Source organism: Taudactylus pleione, unplaced genomic scaffold (assembly GCF_031769625.1).
Source record: "Taudactylus pleione unplaced genomic scaffold, aTauple2 ptg000473l, whole genome shotgun sequence".
In the NCBI taxonomy this organism is placed as follows: Eukaryota; Metazoa; Chordata; class Amphibia; order Anura; family Myobatrachidae; genus Taudactylus; species Taudactylus pleione.
The window spans coordinates 1,759,946-1,783,677 of NW_028284875.1; the positions used below are offsets into that span (position 1 = coordinate 1,759,946).

At 39.6% G+C, this 23,732-nt stretch overlaps 1 protein-coding gene across 8 annotated transcripts in view; it reads right to left on the minus strand.

Moving 5' to 3' along the window:
* The window catches only part of ARID1B (AT-rich interaction domain 1B), a 490,367-nt gene extending 470,049 nt beyond the window's left edge, over positions 1-20,318 (minus strand). For 7 of the 8 annotated variants that reach the window (XM_088448961.1, XM_088448959.1, XM_088448962.1 and 4 more), the window contains exons 1-2: positions 20,240-20,318; positions 17,969-20,142 (exon numbers count right to left, since the gene is read on the minus strand). In XM_088448961.1, coding sequence (XP_088305087.1) covers positions 17,969-19,615 — 1,647 coding nt within the window. In that variant the 5' untranslated portion in view covers positions 19,616-20,142; positions 20,240-20,318. The other variant, XM_088448957.1, reaches the window with a different exon arrangement.
* Positions 20,319-23,732: the final 3,414 nt, after the last annotated feature.

Genomic DNA, 23,732 nt, shown 5'->3' on the forward strand with positions numbered 1-23,732 from the left:
AATATTAAACATGATAATAGGTGCTACCATGCTGAGACCAGTAGTTCTACAGCAAAAAGGTGAGGGGGGGGGGGGGGAGGAGCAGGTGCACACTATAAGCACTAAGAATACAAATGATCAAAATATCTATAAATAGACTGCAATAATTAACATGGTTTTAAATGTAAGGTTTCTTAGTACATGTTTGGCCAAAGATGTTTGCCCACCTACCACCTACTTATACAGGTTGGTCCCTAACATCTCTAATACTGACACACTAATTAATTTATCTAGGACTTACCTATCATAGAGCCCATTAGATGTGTGTACTGCAATGCAAGGACCCATACCAGATAAAATCACCCCCCCCCCCCTCTCCTTTTTGCTGTAGAAATATTGTGATATGGTCAGGCATTCCCATTAGACAGGGTTTAGCAGCGTAAATAAAAATAGCACATACTTCCCTACTTTCCTCTTCGGAAGAAGCCCAGACAGAAGATGCAGGTGGGCGACGATGCGGGGCGGGGCCAGGCTATGCATCGTTAGGGGATGGGGCCAAATGAAACAATTCTTAGAATCCTGTAATTAAAGTTCCCCCCTTTACTCGCAGACCAGCAATCCCCAGGAAAATTCTCGCAATTCTGTCCACTTCACTAGGAAGTGGGCGGGGTGCGGGGGTTACACACGAAAATCGGGAGCCTCCTGCAGGTTCCGGGAGAGTAGGCAAGTATAGGTTTGTGATCCCAAACAGAAGTTTGGGTGTACAAACCACAGACTTATTGCACATTTCTTATTACTTTTTCATTTTCATTCTTTATATGCAGCTGTGGCTGCTCTTAACTATCTCTTTTACACTGCACTTTTCTTACTATGGCAGTGCCCTGGGGCGGCATAGCTGGGCCAGTTTGGAGGTGTCCCGCACTCTGGATTTGAACTCTAGTATGTTAAGGACCTACCCGACAGAGGTTACCCGGATGTGGTGGGTAGGACCATAACCTTGGCCAAGATTATGCCAAAAACCTCTATTCACTGCAAAAATGTATTTATTTATATACAATCAGTTAATTTGGAGTTGAGCACCTGTATTTCTTCTTTTTGGGAATATATCAATTGTCTCCACAGGTAGCACCTCCAATATTATATATATATATATATATATATATATATATATATATATATATACATATATATACACACACACACACACATTATATATATATATATATATATGTATATATATATATACACACACACATATACACACACATACATACACACATATATACATGCACACATATATATATATATATATATATATATATATGTGTGTGTGTTCAGGGCGTGAAGTCTGAGGCCCATTTCTTTGTATTTCTTGCCCACTTATATCTATGTACATTACCACACATTATTGTAGACCGTTATTACAGTTACAAAAAGTCACAGTTTAAGATGTTATACTAAATTTTCAAGCAATATACTTGCCAACTATATAGATACATTTCGCCCCTTAGTCAAAACGAATGTATTGAATTCTGTCATTAATAATAAAGAACTAAGCAGGAAACTGCCCTGAATGCAAAAGGTTCAACTGTCATTGTGTTTTTTCAGCTGAAGAGCATAAGCCATATATTCAGAGCTGCAACAGGTATTCATGTGCAGAGTCCCACAGGCCAGCAGGTACAACAAGCCTTTTGTGTGTGTCTGAACGCACGCCAAAATGTCTGCCTTTGTATTGAACAAACCTGTTTTCTTCTGATAACAAAGCCCTAAGTTGTGAAACCTTGCAGTCAGGCCTATGACTAACAGCTGCTGCTTCTGCTCTGCAAGAACGGGCAGATGCAACACAAGCTTCTCTGCGACTCAGTTCTACTTTAGTCAAATAGGAACTTTTAATTTTAGCAATGGTCAATGTTAATCATATGCATAACAGACACTGTATAGCACATTTTTGCAGCATCCCATTTCATTATATTTTGTAAATATGGAAAATTTGTATGACAAATCTGACAATTTTTTATAGTGATTTTTTACTTGAGTTGCAGGCTACTTATAGATAATAAAATAATATTCCCCCTCTCAACTTTTGAAATATACATTTGTGTGTAAAAGAAAAAAAAAAAAAAAAGACCGTGGATAGCATTAATGCCTCACAGAGCTGGGGCAATCATTTTTATTCTGACCAGTGGCTTATCTGTGTGGAGTTTGTATGTAATCACCGTTTCCTTCAGGTGGTTTGGCTTCTTCCCAAAAAGCATACCAATAGATTACAGTTAGTGTGTGTGGTAGATAATTTAGACTGTAAACTCCATTTGGTCAAAAACTACAGTGTTCTCCCCAGGCTGTTTTCTGCAGGCGCATCAGCCGGCAGAAACAGCCTACCGCCCGACACTTTCCCCCGCCGACCCCTGCTGTGGAACGCTGGCCTCTGAAGTGACCGGAGGCTAAAGAAGCTTCCGATCGCTTCAGAGGCAAGCGTCCCCAGTGATGCACTGCGCATCACCTGCGACGTGAGGAGCCTGCCCCGCGCACCTGCTGGATCTAGTTAGATCCAGTCAGAGCGAGGCAACGGGAGTGGACCGCGAGCGGCGAGCAAGTAAAGGTAAGTTCTGGGCTGGGACCAGTCTAGGGGCACTGCCTAAGGGGCACTATTTAAGCCTGGGGGCACTGCATAAGGGACCAGCCTGGGGGCACTGCATAAGGGACACTATTTGAACCTGGGGGTACTGCATAAGGGACACTATTTGAACCTGGGGGTACTGCATAAGGGGCCAGCCTGGGGGTACTGCTTCAGCCTGTGGGTACTACATAAGGGACCAGTCTGGGGGCACTACTTCAGCCTGGGGGCACTGCATAAGGGCAAAGCTAAACTACAGGGGGCAATGCATAAAGGGGAAAACTACAGGGGGCACTGTATAAAGGGCACAAATACAGGGGGAACTGCATAATGGGCACTTTTGACAGAGCCAGTGGGGGAGCAGCCTGAGACCTGTCGGGCTGGATTGGTAAGGGAGATGCCCCTTTTCCGGCGTGCGCATAATTGCGAAGGCCCCCACCCGGCTACTTTTTGATGCCACCCGGCTGGAAAAAATTTCTAGGGAGAACACTGAAGTATAAAACATTCTCTGTAAAAGCATCATGTAATATGTTATACTAACAGGTTAATATAATTATGTGTGTGTGTTGGCATATATATGCATACACTATGTAGACAATTTTATGTAACATTTCTAGCAAGAATAGCAAACAAATGTAGAAAACAATCTCTGTAAAGTACATGGTATATTCTGCAGTATACCATGTACATTACTAACCATGGTAAACTTTGCAGTGCGGCTGAATATGGATACACAGTGGTTTGTAAATTAGGACAAAACTTATTTTTTTCATTTTTTGCTGCGTGGTTTGTTTATTAAGAACATACATTGAATTATTAAATAATTAACATGACCATCCTTTGCTGTAAAAATCGTTTAACATAAGTTTTCTTCATTTTAGCTGTAGGGAATTACTCTCTCACCCCCACGATCTTCTTGCAGGTCTTCCCACTGCTAGAAGTGTGTGCTGCAGAAGTGGGAAGAATTAAGCAGTACACCACCAGCTGCTAAGTCACTTTTGAAATCTGTGACAGTTCTATCTGTACAAATAAACTATTGATTAGAAAAAAGTATTGTCAGTTCAAAGTGTTTTTACATTATCCATATTTCAACTTTCAATTCTGTTACAAAGATCTGGTTTCACAGTCATTTTTAAGCAGACTCAAAACACTAGATTTACTGACTCCAAGAGTCAGCAATATCAGCCCTCTTGTTTAAAACCACACAAATTACCTTTGTCTCAATGAGTTTGCACACACCGATGTAAACATATATGGGGGAATCAACTCCCGGCATCAATGCAATGTGCTATTCTGGAACAGTACGTCGCATCCTGCCAGTATCGCAAGTTTTACCTTGCACAGATGTCAGCAGTATAGTAATGGCCGGCATGTGCGCAGCCGGGCACTTTGGGAATGCCCAGCATTACTACCTGCAGAACTGAGTTACCCCCATAGTGGTCAATTCAATCATGGGTGAATAGTGGGCGATGCAACATTGCAACAGCATTGGAAAGTAGGCAATCGTAACCTAAACTGCCACTATATAACATATTTAAAGTAAGCAGCCCCAGAGGGATGTGTATTAAAATATGCAATTTAGGGGCTACTATAAGTACAGCATAAAAGTGAACTCCCAGGCAACTCCCCTAATTGAATTAATCCACAGTCAAAATATAATATGGTGTAAAAAAAAAAAACTGCCTTAAAGTACCCCCATAGCCAAGACATCCTGCAGGTGACTTCAGGAGAGTGAACGGGTGCTGTTCCTCTAGCATCTATACATTTAATAGACATTTAATAGTAGATGGTTAAACATATATTGTCAACACAACTTTTGAGGATTTACATCTGTGGATACCCAATTACATACATTGATTCACCCTTTAATGATTTATTACATTCTAAAAGTAAGATTTGTTAGCAGTACTTGAAGACTGCAAATGAGAAACCATGCTCTTGTAAACAGTCAGTTAGTGGTGTGAAAAAGGTGCTCTGTATACAATTTATACACACAAGTACTGGTCATCTAAGGTGTGAGGTTAGATATACAGACACACATTACCAGTAATACATACTTGCACAAGTTATTCTGCAAAGAAAAATTTAATTATCTCCATATTTGCATTTATTAATATTAGTGGGAGCTGTCATTTTGGTACTTCTGTTCAGGTTATATATAGGCTTGTCCATAGACACCAGTAAAATAGTGGCACCCAGTGGTCAAATGCATAAATATGTTTTTCAAGAAATTACCTCAGCAGATGAGCATCTTTTTTCACTCCCCAAGAAAAATGTAGCAAAATCAATTTATTCTAACAAAATATTTGTCCCTGTATAAGGTGATCATATAACTGTGCAGAGGAAATGGGTAAAAACTTATGAGACATTGCATGGTGGTCTCGATGCCTTTTTAGTGTTTTAAGTGGCTTTTTTATCGATTCGATCTATTATACTGGTAGTATGGATACTAGGTTGTCTTGTCTAAAAATTGTAGACTGGAATGGTAGGAACAGCACCACTAACATAGATATGAGCCATGAAAAGCATAGATAGGTGTAAGGAAGCCCCAAAGATCTGTCAATCTGCAGTTTGTCAGTACTTGTTAATAATGACCAACTGCACAAAACACTGTTTTTATTCGGTTAAGAAAGCAAAAGTGAATTAATATGTAACAGGCTACATTTTGATATACTGTATATAAAATTAATGGTGTCTTGCTGTTTATAACTTTGTTAGGCTTTATACACTCACCTATGTTATGGATTCAAAGATGTGTCCTCACACATCTAGCCTCTAAACGCCATGTGGCGTGAGATGCCTGGCGCGAGTGAGGTGCCAGGTTCTGTGCTACCTGCATCGGTGTCATCTCCTGGACCCCAAAGCTCACCTACAGGATTTCCTCCCCGTTTGGGGTTAAGCTATCGGAGCCACTGCAGGGCAACCCGGGTATCCTGCAGCTATCACCCGCTGGCTCCCTACTTCTCCACGGGTAGGATTTCCTAATTTATTAATTAATTTCATTGGACCCACCATTGACGGTGTTTTTCACTTTTATATACATAGTGTATTTTTATTTTGGGAATTTAAACCATATGCGGACCAACCGCTCTGTCTTCCCTTGACATTTTTACACTGCATTTTATAATCCGGATTTATTGTGTGTCCCATATGATTTCAACCCAGGATTACTGCATTGTGTAATTTGGACTCATTTGTGTCCCTATGTGATTGTGATCCACTTTTATTGTCATTGAATAAATGTATATGTTTCATGTTCAAATTTTGAAACCCTCCGACTTCATCTGCTTCATATTGGTTGCACTTGAGTAGCGCCTAAAGTACAGTAATATCCATTTCTTCCAATTAATAAATCGGTTTTCACTAGGGAAAACCACTTACCTACACGGCCCGCTTATACTCAGGGGCGCCCGGTTTCGCATATACACCATATTTGTAGTGCGGTGTTCGCACACTAACCACAAGCAAAGTGCACTGAAAATTAAATGGGCTTTTATTCACATCAATAGGAGTTAAAAAACAAAAACAAAAAACACTTTTGCAGGAACAGTGTAAGCTTAACTGTTGCTTAAATACCAAAAAGGCAAGCTGTTGCTATTACAGTCTATGAATAAACTTAATTCTTGACCATTATGATCTAGACCTATTTCAACACAGCAGAAAATAACAAACATAAAGCAAGTGCTTATTCAGGAATAAAAAATTTTCAGAGATGGAATTTTTTTGTGCATATTCTATATCCGTTCTTTTTGCTGGTTTAAGGAAATAGACCACACTTATGCAATGACAGTTGGGAAACATGTCATTTGCATGTGCTAAAATTCATAGGGAAGGAAAACATACAAATATCAGCATTGTAACTGGTATGTATGAGCCCTGCAGTTACTTTTGACAATACAACCTACAGTATTTAGTTAAAAAAAAAGTTTAAAATCAACAGACTAAAACGATATACAGATGTGCCCACATACATCTAGCCTCCTTGCGCATTAAAACAGCCAGACTTGGTAGCACTGACCGCCTTTTGGTGCGACTTTTCCCCTTAAAATGGGTTTTATACGCAAAGTGATGCGAATAGGATGCACAAGTAGCTTGTGCAGTAATATAACAATACAAGGTATTATCAGGCAGACAGTGAGGTAAAAAAGGCCCTGCTCGCAAGCTTACACTCATACAGTTGTGCCTTACAGATGTGTTCACATACATCTATCCTCCATGTGCTAGAAGTCGCGTTACACAACGTGTGAGCACTGTGCGTCTCGGTAGCGTCAAGCGTATTTCGAGCAACTTGCTCCCTTAAAATGTGTTTTATTCGCAAAGTGATGCAAATAGGACACACAAGCAGCTTCTGCTGATTAAAATGATATGCTGCATGTCTATATTCTGTGTGCGACCGCAGCTGCATACAAAATGCTACGTTACAGTGTCACAGCCGCAGACACTAACATAACATTTCACATGCAGATGCAGCTGCGGTCGCACACAGAATATAGACATGCCGCATATCATTTTAATCAGCAGAAGCTTGTGCATCCTATTCGCATTGCTTTGCGAATAAGACATTTTAAGGGAACAAGTTGCACGAAAATACATTTGACGCTACCGAGTCACAAGACGCTCATATGTTATGTGTAACGCAATTTGTAGCGCATGGAGGATAGATGTATGTGGACACATCTGTAAGGCACAAATGTATAAGTGTAAGCTTGCGAGCAGGGCCTTTTTACCTCACTGTCTGCTTGTTAATACCTTGTATTGTTAGATTAGTATTAGACATTAAACAAAGTTACTACTTCTACTAATAAACGCTACATTTTTCTATCCAGGAAAACATGATATTCATATAACTCTTTCAAAGCGAAAGAGTTTCTATCATGCAGGGAGACATGGCTTCCTATCCAGTGTTCATTTGTTAAAATACAGTATGTACAAATCTAAATCTCTGTTTCAATGCAATATTTCAGAACTAAATTTTAGTCTCAAAGACATACTTTCAAATCCATAGTAACAGCTATACTGTGACACTCTGGGTCTGAGCCAGAGATGGACGTCTTTGTACGCAGCAGAGGTGATCAACTATGCAATACGCTCACTGGCGGCTTCTATGATCTGCTGCTGCGCCCAAGGATGCAGCATCAGATCAACAACGTGAACATGACACCTGAGTAACCCTCGAGTTACTCAGGATGTCCGACAAAATCAAGCTGCCGGGACCAATGAAGCAGTGTCCAAGGATGCAGCCACTAACTTCTGTATGTGTCGAAAATAGGGCCATCGTGCACCAGTTTTCTGGAACGCTCCCTATCTCCGCTCCATCACCGCCCCCAAATGCCAGCATGTCAATCATGGGGCACTGCGGGCGACGTTGCAGAATCCGATCTGCACAGTGCGACTTCTGCACATGCGAAGATCAGAAAAACAGTGGAGATCGCTGAATTAGGCCCTTTATCAATTCATTCAAATAATAAAAAAAAGTGTCAGAACCTCACATTGAGGAAGTCATTTCCCCAAAGCTCATAGACAATTATTAGGCAAAAGCTGAAAATAAGATGCTGAAAAAAAAAAAATTAGAGTTGAGTATCCTCCATATTTATGTCAGGTTATTAATCAGGTCCCACCTGAAACAATCTATTAAATTGATTCTAATCACTGGGCCTCTAAAGTGAAGCTTTGTACAATCAGCATTTCATTTTAGGAACTTAATTGCCTGATTGACTCTCAGGAGGCAGTCAGCTGTCATTGCCTTGCCGTCAATTTTTGAGAAGGGGTGTCACAACAATAAAATTCCTATTGATTTATATGCAAAAATCTTTCAAAATTAAAGTTTGCATTTCTAAGATGTTGTGTTAAGATTGATATTATGCCAAAAAAAATTATGTACTGTTAAATCCTTAAACAGTTGTTTTAGGCATCAATTTAAATGTTAAACAATACAGTAGACATTTCCAGACATGTCTGCTTAAATGTGCTTTCTTAAGCTGGGTACACATCTATACAATCACACTTTCGATCTGATTTTCGATGTAACTTGTGATCAAAAGTCCAGACGACAGTGCCGATATGTGCGTACACACCTGTACAAACTTACTTGTGATCCCTATCTGTCCAAACAGATCAGAAAAAAAAAAAAAAAAGATTGTACCAACATACACACTCTAGATATGGCATTAGCGCAGTCTGAAATCTGTAAACAAACTTAGCATAATGGGATGGAAAAGGGTGTGGTTAACAGAACTTACAGGAAGAGGGTACAATACATTATTTTCACTCCCCCATCATGAGCCTGAAATGAAAAAAAATGTTGTGCTGTATTGTTGTTATGGCCCTATATTGTTGACGTATACTGCTATATTATTGGAAAACCATATTTGATATTTATATAGGCTCCGGTGTTTGTTTTGTTAAAGCGGTTTTAAAATATTTAGACTGCAAGAAACTCAGTTTCTTTCCCTACAAACATAGGGCCATATTCAATTAGGTGCGAAAAGTCCCCTACTTTTCGCCTGCCGAGGTTTTTGCATCATCCCTGGTTTTGCATGTGGAAAAGTATAGCTCTTATCCCCGTATTCAATCACAAATCAGCGACAACGAGACCTGGCGAATTTGGATCTGGCGAAAAGTGCTGTCAGATTTGGGGCTGACACCCCCCAAAAGATGCACTGACATTGGGGTTCACTATAGTTACCCCCGAATAGGCCTGCTGAAGGTATTTGGGGTACTTTAATTCAGCAGCTATTGAGAGCATTTGAGTCTTTGGTGAAGAATAGCATTTTGCAGGTTTTTTTGGTGAAAATAAGTAGTCCCAGTAAATTTGGGGGTACACGAAAATGGGTGCTAGCATATATTAAAGTTGCTAAAGTGAAGTTTTAAAAATCCACCTGCCACAACCACCTGCAAACTTAAACACCTGGGGCATACTTGGGGACCCCCCTGGAGTCGATTTTGCTAGTTTTTAAGTTTGTCCTCCATCTTTGTACTTTTTCGCCCCCTTTTTCTAAGTCATTTTTTGGGGTGTTCTTAAGTGTTGTTTTTTTACTATTTTTGGACACAGTTTAGCTTTTGGGGGACTGTCTTCACTAAAAGATATCTTTCAGTGTGTACATAATTTGTCCTGCACTACAGAAAGTTCAAGGGAAATCTTTCACCAATATCGTCCATACAGCACATGGTCTAGTGCAGTGGTTCTCAAACTCGGTCTTCAGGACCCCACATAAGTCACGTTTTCCAGGTCACCCAGCAGGGGCACAGGTGTATTCATTACTCACTGACACATTTTAAAAGATCCACAGGTGGAGCTAATTATTTCACTGATTCTGTGAGGAGACCTGCAACACATGCACTGTTGGGGGTCCTGAGGACCTAGTTTGAGAACCTGTGGTCTAATGTGTATGAGCCTTAGGGTGCATACACACCACAACAATATTGCCACGATTTGGCCAAATCGAAACAACAAATCAGGCCTATTGTGCAGTGTGTATGCCGGATTTGGGCACTCCTGCGATCACATGCGATATCGTGTGATTGGCTGTGCTGCACAGCCAAACACACGATATCACATGTGAGGCTGTACATATGAATGAAGGATGGAACAGTGGTCGTTCAGTCTTTCATTAAATCTTTTAAGTGTGTACCGGCAATCATGCGATGTCCAGGGTGAAGGCAAATCGCCCTGAACATCGGCACAATTGCCGGTCATTTAGGGGTGTACCCATCCTTACACACGGGACGATGTGCTGTTTGAACGATATTGGTGAAAGATTTCCCTTTCTGTAGTGCAGGACAAACTATTTCGGGTGTACACACTGAAAGACATCTTTTCAGTGAAGTCATCCTGCCACATCTCTGAACAGGTAATTCTTAACGATTTAACCAAATTGGCCTGCATGTACAGATGACCAAAGATATTGTTATCGTCAAGCGGGAGTGCGCATTGTTGGTCGTTCATTGCATACACACGGAACGATATATTGTTGAACGATATTGTTATCATTCATATCGTTAAAAGATATTGTCTTGTGTGTATGCCCCTTTACACACAACAGCACTACAAGTAAGTTGGTGTATGAGTTGGTGCATAGCTAGCTAATCTTGGAAATGTTGGCAAAATAGTGAGGTTATTTGCAACACTCACATATTATGCAGCAGTTTATAAAAAATTTAGTCATTCACATCAGCCCCTGTCCCAGTGGAGCTTGCAATCTGTATTCTGTACCACATGGACATACATACTAGAGTCATTCACGGAGGAAGCACACTTAAACACGGAGAGAACATACAAACTCCACCCAGATATATAGATTAGGCCTTATAAAAAATACCATCATTTCTCAAAGTTTAGCAATAAATAATAGCATAAAGATCATTTAATTTAAAGGTAAAGTTCTCAAGACACTGCAAATATATTTGAGAATAAAACTAACCATTTTACTTTTTGAATCTGCTTTTGCTTTCAGCTAGCTGTCAAAACACACATTATATTGATCAAAAAAAAAATGAAAGTACTTAATATTTTTCACAAAAATATAATCTTCACCTTATAGTAAAAACACTGCATAGCTCGTATGCTGCTTCTCAGGCACTGAAAAGGTTAATCTAAAATTGGAGCCGCTTTAATGGTTTAAATTGAGATCTCTCTTCTGTTTATAGCCAGATGGGGTGCTGCTACTCCCGAAGCTAGCTTTCTCCAGTATTATCTGTACGCATTCCATTTGAATCCAATTTCCTTTTATTACCTCTGCCCAGGTCAGGGATGAATAGCTGTCAGATTCGCAGTGGAATAAAAAGAAAGAGGAAAAAAAAAAAAAACCTCTTCCTGAGGCAGCTAGTTTCAATTCAGACAGACACATGGCTAATCTGCATATGTGAAGGTCACAGCTATCCAGTGGAAGAGGTTAAGACTGGAACAGCTCCCATTGAAAATAAATAAATTGGTAAACTGATGAATAAGGAAGCTCGGGCTCAGAATTTCTGCTTAGTGGCTGACAGGAGGAAATGTAAGTGCATATATTCTTATGAAATATATACATATATAGGATGTGCATTTATATAAAAATATCAGTGACCTATTTCAGCAATTAGGAGAAAGGAAGAAAGAAAAAAATAAATAAATAAAAGAACTCTATATTTTACGACAGATTAGCTTTTTCTTCAACTATTATTCCACTGTGCTTTGTATTATTAAACAACTTGAGAAGAGAACTGTGAAAGCCGTGCAGGCAACTGGATCATTGCTGGTTAATAATATGCAGTATAATCAGAATTCATGTTACTGCCTAGAATGTATATTAGGAGTGTATAATGAAATGCATCTACAATATTTTAAAGTCTAGCTCCCATCCCCCTGCTTGTCATCTGTCCTCATTCCTTGTTCGTGGTTAAAGTGGTGGGATTGGTAGAATTTAATTCTTCTATTAATAGGAAATAAATAAAATTATACAGATCAAATCCCTTGTGTATGTCTTGCATTCACCTATATGAGACCTGACATTTTTATTATGATCATGAAAAAGTTATCAGGCTAAACAAACATCAGTGATACTGGAACATGCTTTGTTTATATTCCATATAGCATTTTCAACAAATGAAGAGATTGTTATTAATAAAAAAGACCCCAATCTTGCAAACAACTGACTTGATCCAACAACAACATTTTTTAATGATATAGATACTGGGCACTTGAAGGTCCTATTCAAAATTCTAAAAATATTTTGGCCCTCTTGATGAAGCACAACAGCTAAGAGAAAGGCCTAGAATAAATGCATACAATGCTTATGTATACTGCAATAGTCTATAACTAGAATATAATGTAAAACAAGCATAAGCAAATAGCAGCTCGATAATAACAATTTACTGTTAACTAGCCAAGTCTCAAACATTACAATGCACAAATAGGTATTTTATTTACCATTATTGAAATATACACGGTTTACTTCATATTTCCTTAATGAACAAATTTGCATTGTTAAATATTAATACAATGTACCACATTATGCACCATAGCAAGAACTTTATTTTAAATTAAAAAAAAAAAAAAAAAAAGTATAAAAAAAAATACTTCCTTTTAAAGCCTTTAAGCTGCCTTTTTATTTTATTTAAAAAAAAAAAAAAAAAAAACACACAAACAACCCAATTCTGTATGCATTATATTATTGGTCAAAGTGACACATAATATCAATTGACATCATCACATTATGCAAAATCAGAATAATAATTAAATATAGGTGCTGCATACTGTGGAGATTTTTAGTCTCTGGAAATTAACTGCAAAGGAAACGCTGTACAACTCTGGATAATTAATTGCACAGCAAATTAAAGAAAAAAATAATAATTTTTTATATATATATATATATATATATATATATATATATATATATATATATATTTTATTTAGTTTCTCCTGAATGCTCTAGCATCCCAGCATGCCTCAGAGGAAAAGGTCAACAGACCATTTCCTGGCAGGAAAATCCCTTGCTACAGCGATTGATCGTCGACCCTCTAGTGATATAAGGAGGTAATTAATTAATAGTATAAAAGATTTTCAGAACAAATTTTATTAAATTTACCCTCTTAGATAAGTGTAACCAAATGGGGTGTTTAGCAATTAATAATTCCCTCCTGTGTAAATTAATCCTTTTAGCAGAGTTTCCCAAACTCCACCATTACAGTCCAGGTTTTAAAGGATATACATGCTTTAGTCCAGATGGTTAATCAAATTGACTGAGGTACTATTTAAGTCACCGATGCTCAAGCATGGATATTCTTAAAACCTGGACTGTAAGAGTAGAGTTTAGGAACCTCTGCTTTTTTATAAATATTTTCAGTTTCTGAAATATAGTTTAATGGAACTGAATCCAGGCATCAGGGCATAGGGATACTTTAGCTGTGGGACACTTTTTACACAGGGTTAAAATGGAAATATGCAACTGCAGATCAAGTGGTTTACACACAAATACTCCAAGAGACAACATAAGCATGTAGAAACACCCAGAGATAAAATTTAAATGTAAAAGAGGAGGAAGAAAAAAAAAAAAAAAAAAAAAAAAGGGAACAACACACACATGCACAGAAAACCACAATGAATAAAAAAAAAAAAAGAATGTACATATACACACTTACACCAGAAGGAGAAAGTCATACAAAAGCAGATGGAGTCAGATACAAAGGAAGTCAAATTCATAAACACAGAAGAGGACAGACATATAGAAAGAGAGGAAAGGTGAGAGAAAGACAAAACACAAAGTATACAGGCAATGTAAGCTCTCACAAGCAGGGCCATCTACCCTCTTGTGCTTCTCCTCACTATAGTGTCATTTACTTCTTACTCACCACTAGGGCACCTAACACTTGGTTGCTTATCTGGGTGATATGGTCGCTAATGTAGCAATATATATTATCCATGTCCTGTATTGTATTGTTCTGTAAGTCACTTGTATACAATTTGTTTTTGTACTTTGTAAGGCGCTGCGGAACACTTGTGGCGCCATATAAATAAATGATAATAATAATAATAATAATAATAATAATAATAATGACAGAAATAAAAGTGAAATAAGATAGGAGGAGCACAAGTAAACCTGAAAACATCAGACACCCAATGTGTGCACAGAGCAGGCATAGAAAGAAAAACACCCACAAAGTCGGCCAGAGAAATGCAGAAGGGAGAAACAGGAGAAAAAAAACAAAACAATAGTCCACCATGCAAAGAAAATAGAAAACAAAAAAGCAGCATAAATGCATACAGAAGAAACATGAACAAAGATAAGAGGGAATAAAGGTGCATAGACAAACGAGTTCAGGAAGTATAGAAGTACAGGTTATAGACATTTGAACAACTGCATTGATATAGTTACAGACCAACACAATGTACATATAAAGGCAAAAAGAAACAGTATGACAACCACAGACATTTCCATTGTATTGTGAGTCACAATACCAGACAAATACATGAATATGATATATTCTCCAGCACTGGGAAATTGTTATTATGGTAGAGAGAATATGCTTAATAAAGGCATATGCTTATGAGACTAACTAATAAAGCTTCTCAAGTAAAAAATTACTTGACAGAGCAGACAAGGAAGAAGAACACACCAAAACACAATCATAATTTAAACTACATGTATTTATCAGGATGCAAGGCCACAGATGTATGCAAAGCACCAGTCTTAAAAGTCAGCCTAGTGTGACTGCATGAGGTTCACTACTGCAAACTAAAGTGCTGCTTTTGTTTTTTTTTACCAGTCCTAATGAATTTTTATAGTGATACAATATTTAAACGTTAACTATTAGTACATCGTTTGATGACGGTTACTTGGTACCGCACATATAGAGTATAAGGACAGCCTAAAATTACATGGTTTATTAGGCCTGATATTGAGGAGGCAACATTTAACCTCATTCTGCATATCCACCCATTAATATAATGCGCTGAGACTTCATACAACTTGGTATAAAGCTGCTCAATATACAACTAGACTTCTTTTTAAAACTTGTATTTATTTTTGTAACAGTAGTAAAAAGGACGCCACAAAAGATTAGCACTATAATATTTTTATTTAGGGAAGCTTGCACAAAAATCACACAAGTAACTACCAAGCTATACAGTCATATGTCACATAAAACCAGTCTTTCATTGAACCCATTATCTGTCGCAATAGATAAATCTTATTTACTATTGAAGTGCTATAATTGCCTGTGAATTGCAAATCTACTAGGCCTTTGCTGTCCCAAGTTTTGAATAATTCTTTAAAGCAAGCATACATACTGTATTATACAACCGTGTTACCCAGATCTTACTGAAATACAGTTCTGTCATTGAATGACAGTTGTGTGTTTGCAAGAAACCTTGAAGTAAAAACACATAGTATTCTGCATCCAGTCCTCTCTGACCACTTTTTATATAGAAAAAAAATGAAAAATAAATAAATCTGTACATGGATAGGGTTCCTTTAATGCAGATTATAAAATGGCTGACAGATCTTGCTTGTTATTCTTTGCAAAACATATTACTGTGTAAAGCTTCAAAATGCAGACACCTAGGCATAAAAGATCACTTTAACTACTACTCCCACTATCAACCCATAAACAAATGTATTATTGAGGAAACTAGTATCTCAAAAATGAATGAGGATAACTTGTAGTCTAACAGCTACTGTACACTATAGTGTGGAGCCAGGTTTAGGCTTAAACAATGTTTATTGAAATTACTTATCAGGAAGAATAATAATAATAATAATAATAATATTATTATTATATGCATGGTAATCACAATCTGAATGTTCAACAGGTAACCAAAAATGTTGGCCACCATATGACGTGACAGAAAAGGGTGAACCCTAGAACAACATTTTGCTTTTTCTCCATGTACTGTTTCTATTTATTGTGAACCACTGGTTAAAAATGGCAACATCTAAACAACCAGCCTGCCAATAACTTCCAACGAATAATGCTAAGCTACCGCATTCTATTCAGTGTTTCCCCAGAAAACAACTTTTACATTAGACTAAGCTTATTATTATTATTAATAAATAATATGCCATTAATAAATATATATTTATTTTAAACGCACATTGTTATAACCCACATACAGCAACACTTTTAAAAAGAAAAAAAAAAACACCAATAAATAACACTAGGCCATAGATTCACATAAAGATGAATTAGAAGTACAATATATTATATCAGCAAGTATAATCTTAAATTAAACAGAATTAAAGAACAGAAAATAAATACAGCAAAACAATTGAGTGTATTTCACTGTATGTGTAAGCTCGTCTATATGGTAACCTAAAATGCTTAATACATATACACACCAAGATACATACCTGTCACAACTATGTTAGGACTACATGGAGCAGATCAAGTTATTTTACAGAACACTGTTTAACATGGGAAAGCTAGGCCATTTCCTATCAAAGCCCCACCCTAACAAGCAAATGCTATATTATTAAAATCTTTGGTCAAATTGTGAAATATCATCTAAAAATATTCCATCAAAATCAATAAAAATACAGCTTGTAACTGAAAAGAAAAATGGGTTGTTGGGATTAAGCATTAGATTCCCACGGGTACTATTGTACAAACAGAAGCAGTATTTCCTTGCCTTCCACATATATAACAGTGCCTGATCAGACATATTACTTTAATTAAAAAGAAGAATATAGGAAGCCTGCAACCGTGTCAGTAGATGCTGCCGCCCAGCTATTATTATTTGTGCCAGAGAATATTTGTGACTGTACTGTTCAGCAATTCTATTTACATCAGCAGTGCTAAATGCCCAATGGTGAGAGGAGAGCCAATCAGATGGCAGATTAGATGTCAACTCAGAGGCAGCTGTCTGGAGACTATTACAGCCAGTTTACCTCCACAATTCAAATTCCAAACCTTGCAAAGGAGATCAAGTCACTCTTTAGACTCAAGCTTCTAGCAAGAAGCATATTAGTGATCGAGCGCAGTTTCTTTTCCACTGCAGCTACCAATCCATTAAACCCCAAACAAAAGCTATTAAAACATCATTACACAATGCATAAGCAACCTGCTTATTTGATTATCATGTTTGATAAGTATTTTTATATTTATAGAAAGAGAAAAACAGCAAATGCAATGTGGTGCACCCACTCCATGCTGAATGGAGGGCAGCCATTCTCTGTGCCTCCAACCAGAAATATATAAATAAATGAGCGACTCCATCTTTCTTGAGGTATAAATAAGAAATATAGCTATATCCATTATAAATTGCCATCTATGCTCTTAAATGTATTAGTCGGTATGGTGTATAATATTTAACAGAATATCACACGGTGTAAACTGCATTAAATGCACATCACATATCAACTAATGAATATGCATGATTATGGTAATACTTAGAATATGTTTTGCAATACAAGTGATGTATACACAAGGGTAGTTCCGTTTGCTGAACACATAACCGTTTATGCATTTTATCCTCTTTAAAATATTAACGAAAGACAAAACCTTAGAACAATACATAACCTTAGAAGAGGGATGGGGAACCTCAGGATAAAAAAAACAACAGTTTTTACCCTGCAGGGTACACCGGACCCCTATCCTCTCACTTATTATTACCCCCAGAAACATTCTGTCAGGGATGATGCATAAAATCTGGAGTCTTTATTCTCATTTTGTCTGTTAATCTAGAAAATCTGGTCTCACAGAACGACACAACTGCAAAACCTCCCCCAGCAGGCTCTCAAATGGCTGCAACCCTTTATAAGGAAATAAAAAGTACATGGGACATGCAGCAACAAAGCTAAAGACTTGTGTAAAAAAAAGAAAAGAAATAGACTGCTGAGAGATTTAGTATCAGTGGCAAACACTTGAAAGTGGGTTGATCTTTTAATACAGAAATGCTTTTACCTGGGATCTGTTGATGGTTTGCCCAGTGCTTCCAGGGCTCATAGCTGGGTGATTTCTTTGTTGTACTCCCCAGCCTGTGTTTGCAGCTCCATACTGGGACCCCATGTCTTTGCCCATCCCTATGCCCCCTGGCTGCTGACTTCCTTGCATGCTTGTTGCCTGTTGTTGGGAGGCACTAGGGGTACTGTAGTCTGGATAGCTTCCTCCATAACTCCTCATCATGGGGCTTGGGGATGTTAGGAGCTGGTTAAGCGTAGGGGTGGCCCCTGATGGGTGCTGGTTTTGTCCCTGGTACCGCTGAAAGCCCCCTGCATTGGAAGTACTAGGTGGTTTACCATGATTGCCACCCCTTTCTCCTATCATCATGTTGCTGCTGCTTGGGGTACCAGTGCTGCTCTGCCTTGGGGAGCTCAGCACCCCATATGCAGATGCTGAGCTACCATAGCCTCCCGCCCCTCCTCCTGCAGCAGCAGCGGCCCTGCTGTATCCCTGGTAGTGGTCATACGGACTGCTGCCATACCCTTCATGGGAGTTCTGCATGGGGTCCATGTTGCTGCTGGGGGCCGCGGTTCCAGAGTGTATTATCCCCATACCAGGGCTTTGTTGTCTGCCATGTTGGTCAAAGCAAGGCCCTACTCTGTTTGTTGATGCACTGCCATAATAATTATTAAACTCTGATGAGGAAGAAGATGATGAAGATGATGATCCACCGTTGCCACTAATATTATTATTGCTGCTGCTGCTGTTCCCTTGCTGCTGCCCTCCTCCCAGCATTGTATGTTCATACTGACTGCTCATGGGATCCACAGCCATCATTTTTACCTGCAGATCGTCCTCTTCTCCTGCCTTGCCAGCCCTCCTAGGCTGGGGGTCGCCCTGATTGCCCAAAGCAACGTCCTTTCCTGCTGTACCAGCGTTATTACAGCCCTCTTCTCCTACAACAGCATGTTGTTGTTGCTGATTTTCCATGTCTGACGCCTCACTGCTGCTACTGCTGCCTCCTCCAGGACTGCTTTTATTCGGTGTTGGTTGTTGTGCTGTCCCTGCTAGTTGCTGCTGAGGCTGCAGTTGATTGAGTTGCTGGGGTGGATGGTTGTGTTGGTGGGGAGGGTGCTGTTGCAGATGTTGGGGTGCATGGTGGGGTGTATGCTCCTGGCTGTGATGGGCATGATGATGAATTGGGTGAGCAATAGGTGGAAGATAATCCCCACTGCCACTATTCTTCAACTTGTGGTTGAGGACCCCACCACCCATCTCCATTGCCTGATAATGGGGTGATGCTGCAGGGTTTCTTCCATCCTTCAGCCCAGTCTCTGAACTGCTGCTGCTGCTATTATTATTGTTTGTATTATTACTGGTGGAGGATGATAATGAAGTTGCATTTGCCATGTTTTCATGGTGATGATGATGAAGAAGGTGAAGGTGGTGGTGGTGCAAAAGATTGTGGTGGTGGAGGTGATCCACATTGTTGTTGTTCATTCCGCTGTTAGGAGACCCATCTCCCAGTCCTGGAATAGATCCAGACCCTGTTCCTGTTCCCCCAGGGTTTAGGTCCTGATTCAACCCAGGAAGACCCTGGTTTTTTGCCTTATTGTTCGCATTGGTGGTCGGAGCAGCAGCTGAAACCACTTGCGCTGCCATGATCATTGCAACATCTCAGTCAATCCCAATAATAGCAAAAGGATCTCCAAAAGTGTGCAGTACTAAAAATGTAAAAAATAAAAATCACTGCACAATATAACAATAGCAGCAAATTCCAAGCAAATTGTCCTGAACTAGCAATAATGAGTCCAATAGAAGTAAACACACCTCTTGTACCTCCAAGTGAATAAAGAAAAAGAGTGTAAAACAATCATTAATATACACGAGAGAAAAAAAAGAAAGAAATAAAAATGCTTTCCTGATCCTCACGATCTGTGCCTTTCCCTGTCCTCGGACTGTATGCAGAATCTTTTCTTGAAGAGCATAAATGGAAACTTTTTCAGCCTGTGTGTCTCTGTCTTTTCCTCTCTAACCCGGATATAGGTACATACACGAGTGGCTGAATCTATCTGGCCCAGCATGGCTTGAGAGAGGCTCTAGCAACCATTATCCACTTCTTTCTGATTACAGTACACATGGAAAACCTGGACTGGATTCTCTTCCTTCCCTGCTTTTGGAGCCAGGGAACATTTCTTAATAAGGAAAAAAAAAAAAAAGTCTATGTGAATATGCGCAAAAAGTGGCAGATAACATAGAATACAACAAATCTCCCCCACCCCCTGGTCCTACCCAAAACATGCAATGGGGCAGCAAGCAGCTCCTGCTGCTGCTAGGGACGTGATTTGGGTAAACCTTCAGCTCCCCTGCCTCCTCTCTCCTCCACCCCCTCCCTTCCCAGCGAAACAACAGAAGGAGGAGCGGTTGCAGTCTGCAAGAGGAGAAGGCTTGTGGGAGGGAAAGCTTTGCCAGTAGTTAACCTTTTGTGTGCCACAGCTGAGTGCAGCTAGATAGTCAATTCATTTTTGCAATGCATCCATCCACGATGTGTCAAGATAAATAATTATGTATTGTAAAGGTTATTTATTAAGGTTTTGTGCATAATAAAAAACATTTGCAATTGCTAGTTATAAAGGTAGACATCCTTACATCTAGTGATACTTATAAATACATGCATAAAAAAGTGTGTTTTCTGTAAAAAGGAAAAAGAATAATACTAAGCAAAATAAAAACGTAAGTTTCACAGAAGTATTCCGTGCAATGTACATTATGATTAAAGGTGACTATACATTTCACAAATGTGTTCAATTCATATGTATCCCCCAGAAAACACACAATATGCCAAGAATAACCAACTTTAACCATAATCCATATCTGGTATGACTAAATAGAGAAAATGGAGAGAGAACCTAAAGCTGAGTACACACTAAACGATGTGTGTACCCAGCGATGTCGCCGACATATCGGGAGGTCCTTACACACTGGGTGATCTGATGCCTGACTGCCCGATATGCCGGCCCCCCCGCATAGTGCTGCATGGGATCATCAGCCGCATCTCCTGACCTTACATGCTGCACATAAGATCAGACGATGAGGCTGACACCCCATGGGAGCGTGCAGCACACAATGTAGTGCATAGACACTACGCATATTTTAACGATTTGTCATTCCGATGTGTCGGAATTGGCCAAACCGTTAAAGATATCGTGTACTGGCCTTGAGCACTGCTGTACATTTGTTAGTGAACTACGAATCACTTACTTGCATAAAACAATTCTATTCAATGGACCTTAGTAGAAATAATCCCATAATCTTTATCTCCTCTCACTTTAGAAAAACAGGAACTTCGAGGAGACGGTAAAGGGCCCCACACATGGAGCAATATGGCGGCCAATCCAGCGGATTGGAACAATATCGCCTCTATATCGTTACGTTGTGGGCATGATATCATCCGGTGCGCACTCCCGTGAGGTCGTCCATCTCTCCTCCAGATCTTTAATGCCACACAAGAGATCTGGAGAAGCGATGTACAAACTCATCAACGCTATGCGTGGGAGGGGGAGGAGGGTGCTGGCATGTCGGGCACCGGATCGCCCGTCGCATTGCCGGCTATGCATCGTACCGCGTGTAGCCGGCTTTAGAGTATAGTTGACGGAAAATAACCATACTCTAAAAAACATTTTGAAATGCTACTAATTGGTTCTTTTTCACAACCTTGTTGACAATTGGTACATAAATCAAAGCAACATTCTTCTTAAAAAAGAATGCATCTCTGCTATTCCAGTCTCTCTTCAGAATTCACAAATATTTTCTATATTGGATTTCCTATCAAAACAAAAATTGAAGGTTTTAATAATTATTTAAAGAATATAGGGTTCTGGATATACAGGTGTACTACAAGGAAATACAGGGGTGAAGATAGGCTTCCAGGGGTGTATTTATAATGGGTGCAGGGTGTGCCGGGGGGCCCGCACACATATTATACTTACCTCTCCGGAGTCCCATGTTGGTGCCGATGTCTACGCTGTAAAAAATGGCTGGAAAATGGCCATCACAGTGACCTGCACATGCGTTATAGACTCTTGGCACACTCTAGTGCCCAGAGTCTACAAGTGCAGCGCTGGCCGTGTGGCCGCCGGATGGAGAGAGGGAGACCCGTGATGGAGACTGCACATTGGCCACCTCCTCCCTAGAAATGCCCCTGTAGGCTTCCTTACTCATAGGGTAAAGACTCTGCTCACCCCCCCACACACACACACATGCACAACTACCATCCAAATGAAACACGTTTGTTTTTAAAGTGTTCAAGAAAGGGTAAACATTGCCTCATGTTATCATACCTCCCTACATGCCCACAGACCTCCCCATACCATCCCACATGTCCGACTGGTCTCATCTCACATCAAACATTTCTCAAAAATCATCAACACAGGTCCTATCTCACTGCTGTGTCCACTGTTCAAATAGTCTGACTCTACAAGTTTGTTCATGCTACTACTACTATATCCATAAACACTGTGTAAGGATCTGTTTTATAGGGGAGACATGTTTTTTTGTAAATGGCCATCATGCCCCTTAGACCTGTCTCAGATGACCCTCTTGCCTATCAGACCCCCTTACATGTCTATAAGACCCTTCACATAGCCATCAGATCTCTCCATATGCTTCCCGCATGCCTTCAGACATCCCCACATGCATGCCATCAGACATACCAAAATGCCTCTTACATGTCTATTAGACCACCCACACATGTCAAAAGACCTTCCCACATACCTTACATTATGTCAGTCATCCTTCCATGCAATCTGACACCACACACGAAATTAAACTACCATATGCCATCAGACCCCTTACATGCACACAATATCCCCTACATGCCCATCAGGCCTCTCCACATGCCCATTTGTTATTCTCCAAAGGGAAACATGTGACTGCATTTATTATCTCATCTCCAAACATTCGCGCTTTCTATTGTGATTCCTTGCAAGACAATAGAAGAAGCTGCAGCTGAATGCAACCTGGTCGATGTATGGTAAAGGCTTTGGTTGGACTGGTGCAGTGATCCGTCGCAAACAAGACAGAAGGCAGTGGAGATTGGAAGCAAGTGGCTTGAGAAGCCTCCATTGACTCTGCAATATTGTGCATCCACCTAAAATGTAAAGACATTTAGCTGGTCCTTACCTGGTTGGTAGAGGTGTAAAGAACGTAGCTCAACGTCAGAATTGCCAATCGATGTGACTGTGTATAGATGTGTGTGAGGTATAAGAGTGTAAACAGTGATGTGAACAACCTGGTATTGTCACATTTTTGCTACCGTTTTGTGCAGTATATATATAAAAGATATATCATTCTAAGATTTACCTTGGTGATTTCTTTAAACCATGCTGAGGAATTGGGAAAACCAGACTAATTGGCATAGGGAAAAAAAAGGAGCTAAATATTACCATATTATCTTCATGTTTAGAGGCAGCAGTTTGGTCACCTAGTCCTGACTACAAACAGGCACTATTTCAAGTGTAGGTTTTAGTATAATACACCAGGTTCATCACACTGAGCTATAACACTATGGCGGGGATTAACATTTTTTTTGGACGCCCTGTTCCCGACCGAGAAGTTAAATTTTCCTTTTTGCGCTTAATAGCTTAGATGGCTTTAGCTGCAATAGACCACTGGCCAGTTCTGCTGTTCCTGCCCGGGACCTGCTAATCCCAGCTGCAGGGGCCCCATAAACGCCAGGACTCTCTGCTGGAGGAGACACCACAGGCTGGAACCCCATGCAGCTATG